The sequence below is a fragment of the Apis florea genome, unplaced genomic scaffold (genome assembly GCF_048593485.1).
Source record: "Apis florea isolate Af1SG1 unplaced genomic scaffold, ASM4859348v1 contig_3811_pilon, whole genome shotgun sequence".
Classification (NCBI taxonomy): Eukaryota; Metazoa; Arthropoda; class Insecta; order Hymenoptera; family Apidae; genus Apis; species Apis florea.
In genome coordinates this window covers 400,976-417,688 of record NW_028256868.1, presented here as the reverse complement: position 1 = coordinate 417,688, position 16,713 = coordinate 400,976, and the positions used below count along the sequence as shown (strand labels likewise).

General features: G+C 22.0%; 4 protein-coding genes across 8 annotated transcripts; 2 read left to right on the top strand and 2 right to left on the bottom strand.

Annotated features, from left to right (window-relative positions):
- Positions 1 to 789: 789 nt before the first annotated feature.
- Positions 790 to 4,670, bottom strand: Prp40 (pre-mRNA processing factor 40). Its single transcript, XM_031915528.2, has 8 exons — positions 4,513 to 4,670; positions 3,921 to 4,149; positions 3,429 to 3,822; positions 2,899 to 3,336; positions 2,342 to 2,810; positions 1,611 to 2,246; positions 1,390 to 1,536; positions 790 to 1,062 (listed from the first exon to the last, which is right to left on the bottom strand). Exons 1-8 carry the CDS (start codon positions 4,513 to 4,515, stop codon positions 865 to 867), a joined length of 2,514 nt encoding a protein of 837 aa, XP_031771388.2. The 5' UTR covers positions 4,516 to 4,670; the 3' UTR covers positions 790 to 864.
- Positions 4,671 to 5,094: 424 nt separating this feature from the next.
- Positions 5,095 to 11,895, top strand: LOC100866217 (uncharacterized). Its single transcript, XM_031915527.2, has 9 exons — positions 5,095 to 5,461; positions 5,685 to 5,772; positions 5,843 to 6,012; positions 6,122 to 6,463; positions 6,525 to 10,296; positions 10,500 to 10,816; positions 10,999 to 11,028; positions 11,167 to 11,469; positions 11,713 to 11,895. Exons 1-9 carry the CDS (start codon positions 5,375 to 5,377, stop codon positions 11,734 to 11,736), a joined length of 5,133 nt encoding a protein of 1,710 aa, XP_031771387.2. The 5' UTR covers positions 5,095 to 5,374; the 3' UTR covers positions 11,737 to 11,895.
- Positions 11,896 to 12,289: 394 nt separating this feature from the next.
- LOC105734991 (transmembrane protein 177) lies at positions 12,290 to 14,457 on the bottom strand. Of its 4 annotated transcripts, none has more exons than XM_012484460.3 (3): positions 14,017 to 14,457; positions 13,225 to 13,358; positions 12,290 to 13,146 (listed from the first exon to the last, which is right to left on the bottom strand). In XM_012484460.3, exons 2-3 carry the CDS (start codon positions 13,329 to 13,331, stop codon positions 12,366 to 12,368), a joined length of 888 nt encoding a protein of 295 aa, XP_012339914.3. In that variant the 5' UTR covers positions 13,332 to 13,358; positions 14,017 to 14,457; the 3' UTR covers positions 12,290 to 12,365. The 4 variants fall into 4 exon arrangements, with proteins under 4 accessions (XP_012339914.3, XP_086773209.1, XP_086773208.1 ...); XM_086917083.1 differs by having other exon boundaries at positions 13,722 to 14,023; XM_086917082.1 differs by lacking the exon at positions 14,017 to 14,457 and adding an exon at positions 13,691 to 13,956.
- Positions 14,122 to 16,350, top strand: LOC100866449 (uncharacterized). 2 transcript variants are annotated; one of them, XM_086917077.1, is made up of 6 exons: positions 14,122 to 14,586; positions 14,748 to 15,026; positions 15,085 to 15,424; positions 15,513 to 15,739; positions 15,807 to 15,888; positions 15,966 to 16,350. In XM_086917077.1, exons 1-5 carry the CDS (start codon positions 14,122 to 14,124, stop codon positions 15,846 to 15,848), a joined length of 1,353 nt encoding a protein of 450 aa, XP_086773203.1. In that variant the 3' UTR covers positions 15,849 to 15,888; positions 15,966 to 16,350. The 2 variants fall into 2 exon arrangements, with proteins under 2 accessions (XP_086773203.1, XP_003692266.2); XM_003692218.4 differs by having other exon boundaries at positions 15,513 to 15,888.
- The last annotated feature ends 363 nt before the right edge of the window (positions 16,351 to 16,713 follow it).

The following is a 16,713-nucleotide window of genomic DNA, read 5'->3' as shown; positions in this document are numbered from 1 at the left end:
TTCGACTATATTCGAAACAGGGCCGTAATAATAATTCCGGAAAGTAGGACATCATTTAATTTTTGAATAAAAATATAATATAGCTATAAAAACATCAAAATATAAATTATAGATTAAATTATAGATTAAATCAAAATTAAATGATTTAATTAAAATTATAAATTAGTTAAGTGATTAACTAATAGATATTAATAAGATATTTTATTCGAAATTATTTTATAATGTTGAATCATATTAAAATAAATATGATTTTTTTATAAATATGAATTTATAAAAAAGTAAAATTTAATTATTTTGATTTATCAAAACGATTTTTTAAATGTTTATGTAAATATTTTATGGAATAGAGTATGAAATTTAAGGAAATAAAATAAATTTATTATTTCCATTCCTTTTTTTCTTATTTTCACTTAATATATATTATTTAAAATCTTCAAAAATTTGAAAAATAAAATATATGAAATAATATACCTCAAATATAACATTATTATCAATATATGAAATATTATAAAATATTATCAATTAATATATCAAACATTACCAAATATAAAATATATCATTGTGTAAAAAATTATACAAAAATAGATTTCATACTTTAAAATATAATATATTGCAAAAATTATCTTATAAAAATATCCTTACAATCAAAATGTTCAAATACATTACATAAAACTTATTCATAATTAAATGATTCATTGCATATTATAAAATGTAATGTAATCTCTTTTTTTAATTACTATAAATATAAAGATATCATGAAATTATTAGTGAAATAAAAGAATAATTCAATTTGTACAAATCATATTAATTTAATATTGCAATTATCTAAAATTACATAAGATATTGTCAGCAAGTAAACTCTTTTTAATTATCTTCTTGCTGCATTTGTAATTCACGCAATAATTGTGCTCTTTGTTTTTCTAATTCGTCTTCTGAAAGTTCATGATGCTCAGCATTTTCTGTTACTGATCCTTCACTATGAGCAGAAGCTCTTCTATGCTTTTCTTCTTTACGTTTTCTTTCCGGTGATTCTTCAGACGATGGAAGTCTCGAATGTGATCGCTAAATATAAAAAAGATTATATAGGATGTTGATATTTAATAATTATTTACTTTTAGAGAATTGATTCTATAAGCCAAAACAAATGTAAAAATTAATATAAAAAAATATCAGTTTAAAATTATTTTTTAAATTATAAATAAAGTTTATATATTTTTCTATTTTTAGCCTCTAAAATCAATCCAAAGGACGAATATATTATTCATATTATATATATTTTTTATATATTATTCATATTATATATAATTTTTATATTAAATTCAAATTTTAAATAACATAAATTTTAAATTTAAAAAACAATTATATTATAATAATATTATTTAAACTTACAGAATGACTACGACCTCTCTTCTTTTTACTCTTCTTTTTTTTTGACTTTCTAGTATCAGATTCAGAACTATCCGATTTACTAGGAATACTCGGTGATCGTGACTTATGTCTTTTTTTTTTCAAACCTTTATCACTACCTTCAGATTCCTAATAAACAAAAACATAATTTTGTACAACAAATATTCAAATTGTAAAAACATAATATAATATAATATATTTACACTGTGTGATCGTGATCGTGATTTTCGTTTCACTTTTTTTGTCTTTTTTTTTTTACTTCTGATGTGATGATGACTACAACTTTCTTCAAGTTCATGTTGATATTCTTTAAAAATTCTAACTCTTTCGCTTTCTAATGTTATTGCTTTGAAATCTGGTTCTTCTTCAATCTTATTTCTTATATCTTCCCATATCATTTGATAATCGACATTGAGAGTTTTTAGTAAATTTTTGAAACCAGTTTCTAATTTTTTAAATTTCCTAGTTTCTTCCTTTACACGTTCTTTTTCTCGGGCTTCAGCTTTTTCGAGTAACAAATTATATGTTAATTTTACATTGCCTGCATCTAATGTTGCAGATTTTCGATCTTCACATACAACAGTAGCAAACTCTTCAAAAGTAGTATTAACTTGCACTTCAAAATTTTTATCTTTTAGAATTTCTCTTATAATCTTCTTTTCGTCGTGAAATCTAGATTTTAAATCTTCAACATAAAATTTAAAAAGATCTAAAGGAGTTGATCCAGATTGTCCAAGCATAGCTGAAAATCTTAAATCAGCTGATAACATTGGGTACAATTCTACCCATAATGACATTGATGTTAATTTTCCTTGTTCATGAAGCTCATCCAATAAACTCTGTGAAATAATTATTTTTATTTAGAAAAAAATTACTTATAAATGTAATAAAAAGAATGTGTATAAAAAGAATTTCAAAATTTTGTATAACTTACTATAAATGCATCTCTATTTTTTCTTTCTTGTCGTTTTCTACGTTTTTTTTCATGTTCTTTTTCTTCTTCTTCATCTTTTTCTAATTGACGTATATGATTTTCAAAAACAAGCAATGCATCTTCTTTATCCATTTCTAATAAGTCTGCATCTTCTGCAAAAGCTGCATGTTGTAAAAGTAATGCTTGTGCCTCTTGCCAAGTAGTTCTATATGTAACATCAGTCATAGTATCTAAAACTTGAGCTAATCTTTTAGTATTTCTTTTCTTTAGTTGTTTTGCTTCTTCTTTTTCACGTTTAGCCAAATTAAAAATAACATCTTCATAAATGTCTCGACGATCTGAATCGCCTACAGCTCTCCACACTTCTAAATTACCAAACATTTCTTCACATTTGTAATATTTTGTTATACTTGTCATTCTATCATTTTCTAACAAAAATTGTTCCAAATCTTCCTTAGCTTTTTTCAATCTATTTTATAATTGAATAATTGTCATTGTTTTTTTTTTTTAATATATTTAATTGTTAACTTCATATAATATTACACAATGTTACTTACCTTAATCTTTCTTGCTCGCGTTCTTCTTTAAGTTTCTGTGTCTTATATGCATTGAATGCTTGTTTACGTTCATTTAATTTTTTCATTTGTGGATATCTAGGATCACTTTGAATTAATTTTACTGCTTGTTCCCATGTAGCATTTGATGGTACATCTCTTTCTCTTAATAATTCTTTAAATGCTTCAATTGCTTCTTTCTTATCTTTAAATTGCATTTTAGGTTCTGGAGTACTGGTGCGACTATCATTTGCTGATCCTTTTGCAGAATTGCTATCTTCATCTGGTTTTGCAGGTGGAGTAGGAATGTTTATTGCTGCAAGAGTTGCTGCCATTGCTTGTTCAATTGCAGACTTTCCTCCTGGTTCTGGTGTACTAGTTTGAGATGTATTTGCAATTGTAACATTTGGAGATAAATGTTGGATACCTGCAGGAACTATACTAAAAAAACAAAATGATAATTACATTTCAAACTTTTACTTTCTTCACTATTTTATGAAATTTTTTTTAAAATAAATAAAAATTTTACTAACGTATTTGTAGCACTTGCAACAACTGCTGCAGCTGCAGCTGCAGCTTCTTCAGCTGCAATTCTTGCTTTTAATTCTTCTAATTCTGTAGGAATAGTCCACCTAGATTCTTTAGTTGTTACATTATGATAATATACTTTTCCATTCTCTGATTTATATTCTTTCCAAGGGCATTGTGATAAAAGCAATTCACTTGGTGTTTTTAATTCATCTGGTTTTTCCCACAAAGATTGTTTTGTAACACTATTATAATAATACGTTCTTCCATCAGGAGCTTTATGTTCAGTCCAATCAGTCTTTTTTTCTGTTGCTGTAATAGGTTGAACATTTGATGTGGCTTCACTTGTTATAGGTGCTGGAGGTGGAATCCCTGGTGCTGTTATTTGAGGAGGTGCAGCTAAAATATAAATAATTATAGAATAAACATAGAATAATATGAAATAAAAAGCATATAGCTTTTAAAAATTGAATAAATATTCTTTCAAAGATATTGACCTATAACTCCAGCTTCAGGTGGAGGAGCAGCAGTAATTGGAAAACTGAAGCCTGGTGGAGGTATAGAAAACTGTGGAGGCATTATACCAGGTGGACCAGGTGGTAAACTAGGAGGAGGTATGAAAGGTGCAGTGGGCATAATAGGTGGTACAAAACTAGAAGCAATATTTGGAGTTGCTGGTGGAAATCCAGGTACTGCAGCAGGTGGAGGTATACCGTCATTTGAAGCCTGTAAGATATTACAATGTATATGTATAATGAGTTACATTCAAAATGAATTTTAAAATTTCTGAAAAAATATATATATTTTATAAATTATGTAAATTATAAAATTTATAATTTTTTTTTAAGTACTTTTTTTACAAATTTAAAACAATTTTTTATATATCATTAAATTCAAAATTATAATGATTTTTATATTTTTATATTTTTAATAAATATAAAATAAATATTTTTAACAAAATTATAATAATTTTAGTTTATAAATAAATTATTAATTTATATAAATTTTCTCTCTTTAAAACTAATACTAAGGTTAATAATTTAATATGTAAGATTAATTATTTTCATTTTATGTTTAATAATACCATACCATTTTTTAAAGAATAAAAGTATTCTTGTTTTAAATCAAATCATTGAAAATAGAATTATTGTAATTTTTTAAATTACAATAAATTAAAGTACGCAACAGTATCCTACTTCACATGTAAACTATGCTTACTAACTATATATTTATACGCAACACAATACATACAGAAACTGAATTTATATATATAGTGATTATCAATATTGACATATATGCATTAAAAATTACTATATAAAATTATATTGTAATTATATAATTATATATTTTAATTCAATAATTTGGTTTAATTTATATTTTTAATATCTAGTAAAAATACTACTAAAAAAAAATTAAAAATTTTTATAAATTATATGTTCACTCTCTATTATATATTTTATTTTAAGTCTGATTAAAATGATTTTCATATTTATATATGTATATTTTTTTTTCATTTTAATTGACTTAAAAAACTAAATAAATTTAAAAACAAATAAAATTTTATATAAAAATTATAAACTAAATACAAAATAAACTGATTTAAATATATTTATTCAAAAATAATTTCTGACAGTTCAATCTATCTACATTAACATCAATGACAATAACTGTACTACGTTATATATGTAATAGTTCTCATACAAAATTTTTAATATATCGTAATAAAAACGTATTATTTTGAAGCATTAAAGTGTTTTATATTTGTGTTTTATAATCGATGATTCATATATTTTTAAAATATGTTTTTTCAAACAATATAGAATAATGCTTTTAATTTTATTTAATTTTTGACATTTCTCAAGTTTAGTCCCAACCTTATTCCACGTAAACACGTCTATGGAAATTTATATAATTCAATAATAACGACACGATATCATAAAATTTTATCAAAATGTTTAAAAAATTTAAAGATAAACTTGCAGAAGAAATGAAACAATCGCCTGCCAGATTACAAGCAAGCATGCAACAACTAGCACAGGTTTGACATTTCATTTAAAATTAAAATAAATTATATAGAATATTTTAAAATTTACTTTATAAAATTAAATTAGTATATTTTTATTAAAAATAATATTTTTTAATAATTATATATACAAAATGTATTTTTATAAAAACAAAATATAAAAGTTTTATTAATGTAATCAAAATAAAATTTACATATGCATATATATTTTATATATTAACAAATGTATTTAATTTAGGCAGTTGTATCACCTGCTTTATCCAATAGTTCGGTACAAGAATTATCTGCATCTAATGACAATTTTAGTTTAACAGAAGAAGGAGATGGTAAGTTTTAATTTATTTTTTTTTTTTAAATTTAAACAAATTTTTATAAGAATTAATTGTTAATTTACAGAAACTCCTAAAAATAGTCCTGTCAAACATGGTTTTCAAAATGTAGATTTAATATCACCTATATCAAATTCCATAGGTATTTCAAGAAGATCATCAATTAGTAGTATTACTAGTGATACTTCATCTCTTTTTCCAATTTATGAAAGTCCTGCTAATTTATATCATTTACAGGTATTGTAAAATATCTTTAATTATAAAAGTAATAATTTAAAAGATGATTAATTAATGATTAGTATGTTAAATGTAATTGTAATTAATTATTAATTTTTTTTTTTTGTAGTCTGATATGGATCAATCTGCTAGTGAAATAGATGAAAATATAAATTCACAATTAGACAAAGTTACAAAAGATCAAATATATTCAGCATATCGAAAAGTACAAGCAAAATATCATAAATATCGTGGAAGATATACTGATTTAGCAACACATTATAAGGAATTAGAAAGGATAAAAAACAAATTAGAATCTGTTTTAGTAGAAACTCAAGATAAAGTATTAAGAAGAATAGCTGATTTAAAAGAACAATGTCAGTTAGAACAACAAGCAAAAGCTCATTTAGAAGAAGCATTGAGAAATGATATTGAAGAAAAAGATCATATAATTAATACATTAAATACAAAGGTAGTATTAAAAAAAATTAATAATTATTATATGCCATATTGTAATATTATATTCATTGCAGATTAAACTTTTGCAAACAACTGGACCAAATTTAGAAGCATTATCAGATACTGATCATAAAACAAATTTAAAAGATAATCTTATTGATCTAAGTACTGGATCATCAATTATTTCTGATGATCCAATCAATACTTTATTAGTCGAAAATACACAGTTAAAAGATAAATTAAAAAAATTAGAAAATGTTGTTCTCAAGTATAAGGAATCTTTGAAACGAAATAAAGAAAAATTTACTGAAGTATTAACAGAAAAAAATACATTAGAATCTGATTATGAAACATTAAAAATTTCATATGCAGAGAAAAATAAAGAATTAAATTATGCATGTACAGAAATTAAAAATTTAACAGATCAAATGGTTATTTTGAAAAAACGTGAAGAAGAATCTGTAATATCTTTAGCTGAAAATAAACTTTCAATACATAGAGAATTGGAAGATAAAGAAGAACAAATTAAAAAACTACAATTAGATTTGAAACATATGACAGAATCCAAAGAAAATTTAACTGAAATCATTAATAAATATAAATTCGAATTAGAAAAATTAAAACTAACATATAATATTCAAAATTCAGATTTAGAAAAAAAAGAAGTCATACAAGATATTTCAAATGGAAAATCAGAAGCTTTAAAATCAGTAGAACAAGAAATGCAACAAAAATTAATTAATTTGGAGGAAAAAATAGGCTTAAAATATCATGAAGAAGATTGTAATAAAGAAAATATAGAAAAAAGCACAAAAGTATATGATACTGAAATATGTCAAAATTTAAAATCTAAATTAGATGAAAAAGAAATTGAATTTCAAGAGATGAAAAATAAATTAGAAGAATTACAAAAGCTTACTAAAAAATATCAAACAGATAAAGAAGATTTGTATATTGAATTTTCTAACTACAAACTAAAATGTACAGAACTTCAAAATGAACAAGATGCACAAAGAATCATTGCTGAAGAAAAAACAAAAGAAGCAGAAACAACAATTGAAAAATTACAAGCCACTATACAAAGTCTTGATAAAGAATTAGAAAATATGAGAAATGCTTTAATTGATAGAGATAAAGTATGTGAAAATTATAATGCTAAAATACATGAATATGCAACAATGTTGGAAAAAATGAAAGAAAAATTATTAATCCAAGAAGCTGAAATGAAAATTCTTAAAGAAAAAATACAGGACAATACAGAAACAATTAAATTAAACTATGAATTAGAAAATAAAAATACTGAGTTATTAGGAGTATGTAAAGAACTTGAATCCTGTAAATCTACTATTTCTGATCTTAACAACAAACTTCAAACAAATAGTTCTAATATTGGTTTACTTTATGAAGAAAAAAATAATTTAATTAAAAATATTTTAAATTATAAAATTTTTGCTAAAAAATTAAAAGAAGATAATATATATATTAAAAGCAATATAATGAAATATTTTACAGAAGTCAATAATGAAATTTCTATCTTAAAAAATGAATTTGATGCTTTTTTAAAAACAAATAATATTATTCAAAATAATGTAGATTTCCAAATTAAATTGAAAGAATTTGAAGAACTTAAACAAAAATATGACCAATTACAAACTGAGTTAAAAGATACTATATGTTTAAAATCTAATTTAGAAATAAATTTGGAAAAATATAATAAGCAATTAAATGATATGTCCATAAAATTGGCGCAACAATGCGAAATTGATTTAAAAAATCGTAAACTTATAGCTGAAATTGATAATCTCAATTTCAAATTATATGATTTAAGAAATTTACCCGAACAAGTGAAATTATTAATGATAGAATCTAAATCTTTACAAGAAGAACTTAATAATGTCAATACTATGAATCAATTACTTTCAAATGAAATATATGATTTAAAAAATAAACTTCAGAAGGCAAATAATACTATAAAAAAATTAGAAGAATTGGAACAGAAATATATAGAAACCACAAAAACAGTTACATTATTAAAATCTGAAAACTCTAACTGCAATAAATTAGAAGAAAAAATAAATACTTTACAATTAGAAATTAAAGTTTTACATGAAAATTTACTTGAAAAAGAAGTAAAAATAAATACTTTAAATGAGGAATTGGAAAATAAAGAAAGCTGTTTAATTAATTTAAAAATTAAAGATGAAAATCATGAAAAAGAAATTATTGAACTTACAAATTCAAATAAAACTATACAACAAACAATACAAAACAAACTTTGTCAATTAAAAAAATTAAAAACTATCAAACAACAACAAGATATTACAATTCAAAATCTAAATGATGAAATTAATGAAATAAAAACTTTAAATATTAAATTATTAGAACAAGTAAAAACTTTGGAAAATGAAATGAATATGTTAAAATCTGAAAACTGCCAAATAGAAATATTAAAAAATAATAATGCAACTATTAGTTTTGAATTAGAACAATTAAAATTAATTCAAAATGAAATGAATTTAGAAAATAAAGATTTAAAAGATAAACAAAATGAATTTTTAAAGCATAATCAAGAATTAAGTGAATCTAATGAAAAATTAAAAGAAAAAATTACAAATTACGAAAAATATAATCAACAATTACAAAATGAAAATAAACAATTAGAAAAAGAAATTGAATCATATAAAATTTCTTTAAATGAACAAAAACAGCATATAGAAAACTTAAAAAATCAAATTGTATTATTAAATTCGGAATTACAATGTAACAATGAAAAATTGAATTTCCAAATCAAGGAATTAACATCACATAAAAAAAAAATAGAAGAGACTAAAGAATATCTAACAAAAGAAAATGAAAACTTACATAATGAAATAGATAAGTTAAATTTAACTTTAAAAAATAATAATGAAATAGAAGAAAAAAATAAAGAACTTTTAATGAAATTAGAATTTTCAAACGAAGAAGTTAAAAGATTAAAAGTTGTTGAAGAAGAAATTAATAATTTAAATTTAGAAATAAACAATTTAAATATAGTAAAAGCTAATTTAGAAGAGACACAATTTCAAAATAATGAATTAATTATTGAAAACCTATCTTTGAAAAATAAAACTACGGAATTGGAAAATGTAAATACAAAACTTCAATCTTATGTAAATAATTTAGAATCTAAGGTTTCCAATTTAAATCAAATAGAATGTGAAAATAATGAATTAAAAAATAAACTTGATACATTAACAACTACAAATAAGGAATTATTATTTGAAATACAGAATGAAAACATAGAAAAAAAACAATTAACTAAAGAAATAGATGAATTAAAAGTTATAATAGATGAAAAAGTAGCAGAATTAAAATTATTAGATACAAAAAATATGGAATTATTGAAAGAAATTGAGAGATTAAAATTTTCAACCACTGAAGAAGAAACAATGGCAGAAACAAAAAAATCAACAAATACAGTCAAACATTTAAAAGAAACAATTACTGAGTTACAAAATGAAATAAAAGTTCTTAGAGAATCAAATATTGCATTGAATGAAGAGATAAAAAATATAAATAGTAATAAAGTTGTAGATGACTTTTCCATACAAAAAAATGATAAATTAGAAGAAGAAAATAAAAAATTAGAAGCACAACTAGATGAAGCATTAATAACATTCCAAGCAAAAGAATTAGAAATGCAATTTATTAGTAATGAATTGAAAAATCAAGTAGATAATTTGAAACAAGAATTGAAAATAAATGAAGAAGAACAAAGTATGAGATTAAAACAATTAGTTAAGGAATTTCAAGCACAATTGCATGATAAGGAAGAAGAGCTACATGCTGCCTTAGAAAAACGTTTTGGTAAATTAAAAATTTATTCTATATTCAAAATTATATTTTTAATTATCTGATTAATAAGAATTCTATAATGATGGTAAATAAATTATATAATTAATATAATTATGACTATATAAAATTATTAATATATAATATATAAATATTATGCTATATTACTTTATTATATTATAAATAATAACATAAATAATAATATATTTCTTGTTTAGATCGCCAACAAAATTATGAATCAAATCTTATACAACAATACAAAGAACAATTAAAAGATTTTCAAATAGAATTGACAGCTAAATCTGAACAAATTGAGAATTTAATTTTAGAAAATAAAAATTTGATGTCACAAAAAGCAAAAGATATAAATCAGTTAATGGAAAAGATTACAATAATGAAGAAAGATCATACAGATGAAATTAAAGAAATAGAAAAAAAATGGAAATCAGTTATACAACAAAAAACTAATATATTGGAAGCAAAGCATGAGGAAGAAATTAATGAATTAACGCGAGAATGGCGAAATGAAAGAAGGGTTGGTTGAAATAAAATAATAAAAATATATAATATTTGATAATATCATGTTTTATATTTTATATTTTATCCACTTTAAAATTTCTTTTGTTTTTTGCTATTTATTTCAACATTATATATTACTTTTTTAATTTTCTATAACTTTATTTATATTTTTATTTATTTTTATTTATTTTTTTCCAGCCTGATATACAAACTGATTTAGTTGATAAGGTAAAATCTTTTACTCAATTTGTTTCATTCAATTAATTATATTTTAATATTGTAATATTGTAATATTGTTTCTTAATATGTAATTTAATTAAAATAAGGAACAAAAAATTAATTAATTAAAAATGAAATTTTATTTAGGAATTAGAAAGCACTTCACAAGTTGCAATGGCAGCTGTACAATCAAATACTGGTTCTTTCCACACACTTCAACAAACTCTAACAGCTCAAAGACGAGAATTAGCTGAACTTCGAAAATTAATGAAGTTAAGACATGATACATTAGAAGATTCAACAGAAATTGAATATCTCAGAAACATTTTATTTGAATACATGATGGGAAGAGAAACAATGGTGCTTGCTAGAGTGATTGCTGCAGTTGTCAAATTTGATCAAGAACAAACAGCAAAAATACTTAAAAAAGAAGAAGATAAGATGACATTGGTAAAAAATTTTTAAAATAAATCAAATTAAAAAACATTAATCTAAAGATTTATCTTTTTGAAAAAATATATTAAATTCAATAAAGACAAATTATTTTATTAATAAATATTTAAATGAAATTAATTTTTAAAAAATTTTTTTATCGATTTTGAATATTACATATTCAAGAAGTTTGATGTAAACTTTTATAAATATCTTATATGTGATTTTCTTATTTTAAATTTTAATCTTTTGATGTTTCAGCTTGGTTCTCTAGGTCTCACATAGTGCAAAATACTATATCTTTAAAAATTGTGTAAGTACTTTTGTATATTAGGTTGTAAGTATCTTGTATTTATTTATAGAATATATATTTTAAAAAGATCTATTCTGTCAATATAATATATGTTAAAGAAAAATATTGTAAAAAATTTTACAGAATTTACAGGTAAAAACATTAGATATGATTACTTTACTTCTTATTATATTTTATATATATACATATATATATATATAAAATTTTATTATAATAGAATTATAAATATTAATTGTTTGTCAATAAGCATGCTATTACTTATTAACTTTTATAACCATTTATAATAGAATAAAAAAATTATTGTTATAAGGTTGTTATAACTTTATAAATATTTTTTTTCTTATAATTTTTTATATAATAAAATGCAAACATGTCAAAAGTATATAATATTTTATAAATAGTTTAATTTGAAATATTTAATTTTATTATAAATAAGAATATCTTTAAAAATAATATTTGTATTGTACATAAATTATGTAATTAATAAATATTAATAAATAAAGTTAATTTAAAAATTAATAATAATAAATTTAATGTCAATTTTATTACAATTTTTTTTACAATTTTTAGAATATATATTATATTATACACTGTATACACACTATGCTAATTGGATATTTTGTACTCTTGCTTTAAAATAATCTATTTGATCAGAAACTGAAATTGACTTTTCAAGAAAAGTATTCTCATTTCCATTAGATGTAAATAGATGTGTACCTTTTTTTCCTAAAAGTATTCTTAAGGCTTTATTTCTTTTTGATAATTTTTCATAATATTCTATACCACCTTTAATATATTTATCATTAAGTGCAACCATTTTTTCATTGAGTTGGAGTTCTCTATAATAATGTTGTACATTACTTATTAATAACCAGAAAAAACCACTTGTAAATGTAGCAACACTCATACAAAAAATATTTTTGCCTCTTTGTTTCTTGGTAACATTTAATACTAAATACAGCAATTCATATATTATTATTCCCACTAATATATCTATAGATATATTAAATATTTTATATAACAAATAATTTTCTGTAACTGTTAAAATTTTACGAGCCATTAAAAATTTTTGGGCATCTTCTGAAAGTATTAATGATTTTTGAAATTCTTTATTAATTTCTGGATTCCAATCAACTTGTATATTTCGAAATGTTATGGCTTGTTCTGACATATTCTTAATATCATCATATTCAAAATTTATTGGAATTCCAATTATAGCACCATATTTTAAATTTGTTGTTCCAGCATGAAACATATTTATATCATAAACATTGAAAAGTTTAATTTTTTCACTTGTTGATTTTGGTATATGTAAATCATTTATTACTTCTTGAAATTTTTGTTGAATATCTTTTCGAACTGGTATTTCATTATTATTAAAACTATTATATAATTTGGTAAAATTAATAATTTTATATTCAACAAAATTCTTAATATTTTTTTTGTTTTTTTATACTTACTCATATCTACTTCTAAATTTCCTATAATAATCTAAAAACCAAGTTTGTGGAAGTGCTTGTGTAGATACAACAACAGATGCTATAACAACTTCTAAAAATTTTTTCATTATAAAATAGTTGATCTTTCACAGATTCTGAAATTAAAAAAATGAAATAATTGGTTTATAAATAAAAAATACAATAAATTATTATATTTATATATATATTTACACAAAAAATTTATAAATAAAAAAAGAATAAGTGAAATATATAATTAATTAATTCATAATTAAGAAAACCTTAGAATTAATTTTTATTTTATTTGTATTTAATATAACCTAAATATATCTAATGCAAAATTTTATATAACATTACATAATATATATAAAATAACAATTGATATAATAATAGAATATTTATAAAAGCTACAATATAATTTTTATAAAATATGCATAATAATAAAGTTCAAAAAAATTCGAATACGCACAATTTGAATTTAATTAGAAAATAATTCTTACATTATGATATAACAATTATATCATTTACGCTTTAATTTTTGTTGGCAACTATAAATAAAAATTAGAAATATGAAATTATATTTCTAAGAATTTATAAAAAAAATATTAATTTGTATCTTTATAATTATGTAAGTACTTAAATAACAAATAACAAATATTTAAATAAATATTTTTAACATATTAATAACATAGTGTATGCACATATATTTCACATTAATATATTATAGAAACTATTAAATAATGAAACTCTAATTTAATTTCATGTGTAAATTGTACATATATTAACATTGCTTACATGTATTATTTTGAATATTTATAATCCAATAGCAAGAACTGTTATATATTCAATACAAATATGAATTTACTAATAATTCCGTTGTGAATAAAAAAAAATTTAAACATGAATTTCAAGAACAGTTTGTTTTCTATGTTATTCAGTTTATGTTTCTTCGAGATGGATACCGGTACGTGTGTTATTTCACAATCTACGAGTGCACAACGAAAATTTTACCAATGGATACTCAAATGGATAAACGGACTGCATGCGCATGTTGATGAAGAAATGCGCGATATTCGACATTCTACAAAACTAGATGTATCAATATTAGCTACCTTTTTACAAGCGATCGGATTTAAATTGCTTTCGTTTGAAAAGTATAATGATCCACTTATCTTTAAAAAAAATGAAAATAATATGAAAATAGAACCTGAACAAGGAATTCTTAAAGTTGCAATCGAATGTGATATATCAAATATGAAAGCAGTGTTAGAATTAGGAGGAATTACATGTCAATGTCCTAATTCTGATCATATTAAGGATGCATCTTTTTGGACAATTAGTGGTACCGAACCTACTGGAAGTATCGTATGTTTTTAAAACATCTATTATAATTTTGATTTAATTTAATTATTATCTAAAAAATTTTCACTTTTGAAAATCAGTTTATAAAATTAAATTATAAACTTATAAGAATAATAAATTTTAAAATTAGAACATTCTGTAAAATATCTTAATATTCTTTTCAGGATAATATTGCACAAAAAGTAGAAGAAACTGGTAGTAATCTATTGCCTCGTTTATCAAAAGACGTTACACGAGTTTTGCGTGATGTATCATATAAATTATTTGATACAATCGTATACGAGCCGGATGTTAATCGCAATACAGATATAAATTTAAATAATTCACGCACAAATAATATATCTTACGAACGAAGAACTGCTCAGGATACTTCAAAAAAAAATGTTACGCGAAGTCATACACAACCGGAAATATGTTTTCGTACAAACAATATCAATTTAAATGTAAATATTTTATTTGTGATATTAAAATTTTTTTTTACTAATAATTTTGCAATATTAGAGTATTTTTGAGGATCAAAGTAAGAATACGAATCTCGAATCATCTGTAAGTCACACTACTTCTCAAAAAGGACCTATTCTTCAACGTCAAAAAACATGGGATATCGAAACCGGCAGTTTAGATGGAGAACCACGACCATCACCACCAAAACTCACGAGTTCTCCTGCTATACTTACTGAATTATCTAAGTCTTTAGGACAAATTTCCTTACAAAGCGAAATTGAGAATCCTAAAAATGTGACTGAATATATTTTAAGAGCACAACAAAACTTAGAAAAAGCTCTTAATGTTTTATTAATTAATAAACCGAAGACATCGATCGATTTATCGCCTTTTCAAGGTGATTATAATATATTAGATAAATATAATTTGGAAACAATAACTCTTTTTTAGATAATTATTAATAGATTTGTTTATCTTTATATTAGATAATGATGCTGCATCTGTAAAATCAGCACCGGCAAATACAGCTGCTATTATTAGTCCTTACAAATCAACTCGACCAAATTCAAATATCAAGTCTTTATCAAAATTAAGTCACGAGCAAAAAATAATTTCGGGAAATTTAGCACAAACCCCAAAAATTCAACCAACACTTTCTAAACCTCTTACTCGAAGAAATTTAAAACTTGAACAAGAGAATTCAAAATCCAAGGTTCGCCGTAATAGTTTTTATATTCCCTCACCTGCTAATTCTAATACTTCATTGCTAAAACCTTCAGACACAGGAAAAAAATTTTTGGAAAGCGGAAGATACAGCATGAGTAAAATAAATCTTACAATCAATTCTGATCTATCGAATAGGTATAAATGATGTTATTTATTTGTGTGAACTGATATATGATAGTTAAGCCGTATATCCTATTTTTTTTAAATTGCAGAAATTTAATAAGAACAAAAAAATTTACATCTCCCGAGCAAAAAAATAGTGCTTCATCAAATTTGGAAACGCTTAATACAACAAATAATCGTATTTCGATGATTAAACCACCTACAAAAATTTCAAAAACAACACCTATTAAAATAAAATCAATAAAATCGACAAACATAAATTCAGGAACTATAAAAAAATAAAATAAAAAAAATCAAGAATTAGTCTTATGAAATAATAAATTCTTTTTTTTTCATTTATATTATTTAATAGACAATTAGATAATTTTAATTTTATATTTACATCATTTTAAACGAAGATTTATTCAGATATTTTATTACTTTAGAATATTTAATTACTTTATAATATCTAAAAATATATATTGTTTCAAATAATTAAAGTATTTTATTTTTTAAAAAGAAATATTTTTTATACAAAGTAATTATTTATCTGAAATTTGTATTATTAAGTACTTTGAAAATGGCGGGCTTAAACATGCCATCTTGAAATATTGTAGATTATTTAGAATATCACAATTATATACCTAGTTAATTCAGAAATTTGATTCGGTATATGAAATATACGTATATATTAGAACTTTCACGTGATGTATTTAATATAATTGTAAATTTATAAACAGAAATTAATAGCAAGTAATTATGAAAAACATATTAAACATATCATTTTGATCGATAGTGATTTTTTGAAATTTTGTTTTTTTATTTGAATATTCTCTATATTGTGTTAATCGAAAAATA

What these genes read in the sequence shown, in the direction of transcription:
- LOC105734991 (XM_012484460.3), bottom strand. Translation starts at nt 13,331, where the DNA reads ATGAAAAAATTTTTAGAAGTTGTTATAGCATCTGTTGTTGTATCTACA. An exon ending in AAATTTAGAAGTAGATATGA is followed by an intron (nt 13,147 to 13,224) that starts GTAAGTATAAAA and finishes ATTATATAATAG; the next exon opens with TTTTAATAATAATGAAATAC.
- LOC100866217 (XM_031915527.2), top strand. Translation starts at nt 5,375, where the DNA reads ATGTTTAAAAAATTTAAAGATAAACTTGCAGAAGAAATGAAACAATCG. An exon ending in CTAATTTATATCATTTACAG is followed by an intron (nt 6,013 to 6,121) that starts GTATTGTAAAAT and finishes TTTTTTTTGTAG; the next exon opens with TCTGATATGGATCAATCTGC. An exon ending in AATGGCGAAATGAAAGAAGG is followed by an intron (nt 10,817 to 10,998) that starts GTTGGTTGAAAT and finishes ATTTTTTTCCAG; the next exon opens with CCTGATATACAAACTGATTT.
- LOC100866449 (XM_003692218.4), top strand. Translation starts at nt 14,122, where the DNA reads ATGAATTTCAAGAACAGTTTGTTTTCTATGTTATTCAGTTTATGTTTC. An exon ending in CGATTTATCGCCTTTTCAAG is followed by an intron (nt 15,425 to 15,512) that starts GTGATTATAATA and finishes TCTTTATATTAG; the next exon opens with ATAATGATGCTGCATCTGTA. An exon ending in AATTCTGATCTATCGAATAG is followed by an intron (nt 15,889 to 15,965) that starts GTATAAATGATG and finishes TTTAAATTGCAG; the next exon opens with AAATTTAATAAGAACAAAAA.
- Prp40 (XM_031915528.2), bottom strand. An exon ending in GTTGCAAGTGCTACAAATAC is followed by an intron (nt 3,337 to 3,428) that starts GTTAGTAAAATT and finishes TTGTTTTTTTAG; the next exon opens with TATAGTTCCTGCAGGTATCC. An exon ending in AGAGAGGTCGTAGTCATTCT is followed by an intron (nt 1,063 to 1,389) that starts GTAAGTTTAAAT and finishes TTTTATATTTAG; the next exon opens with CGATCACATTCGAGACTTCC.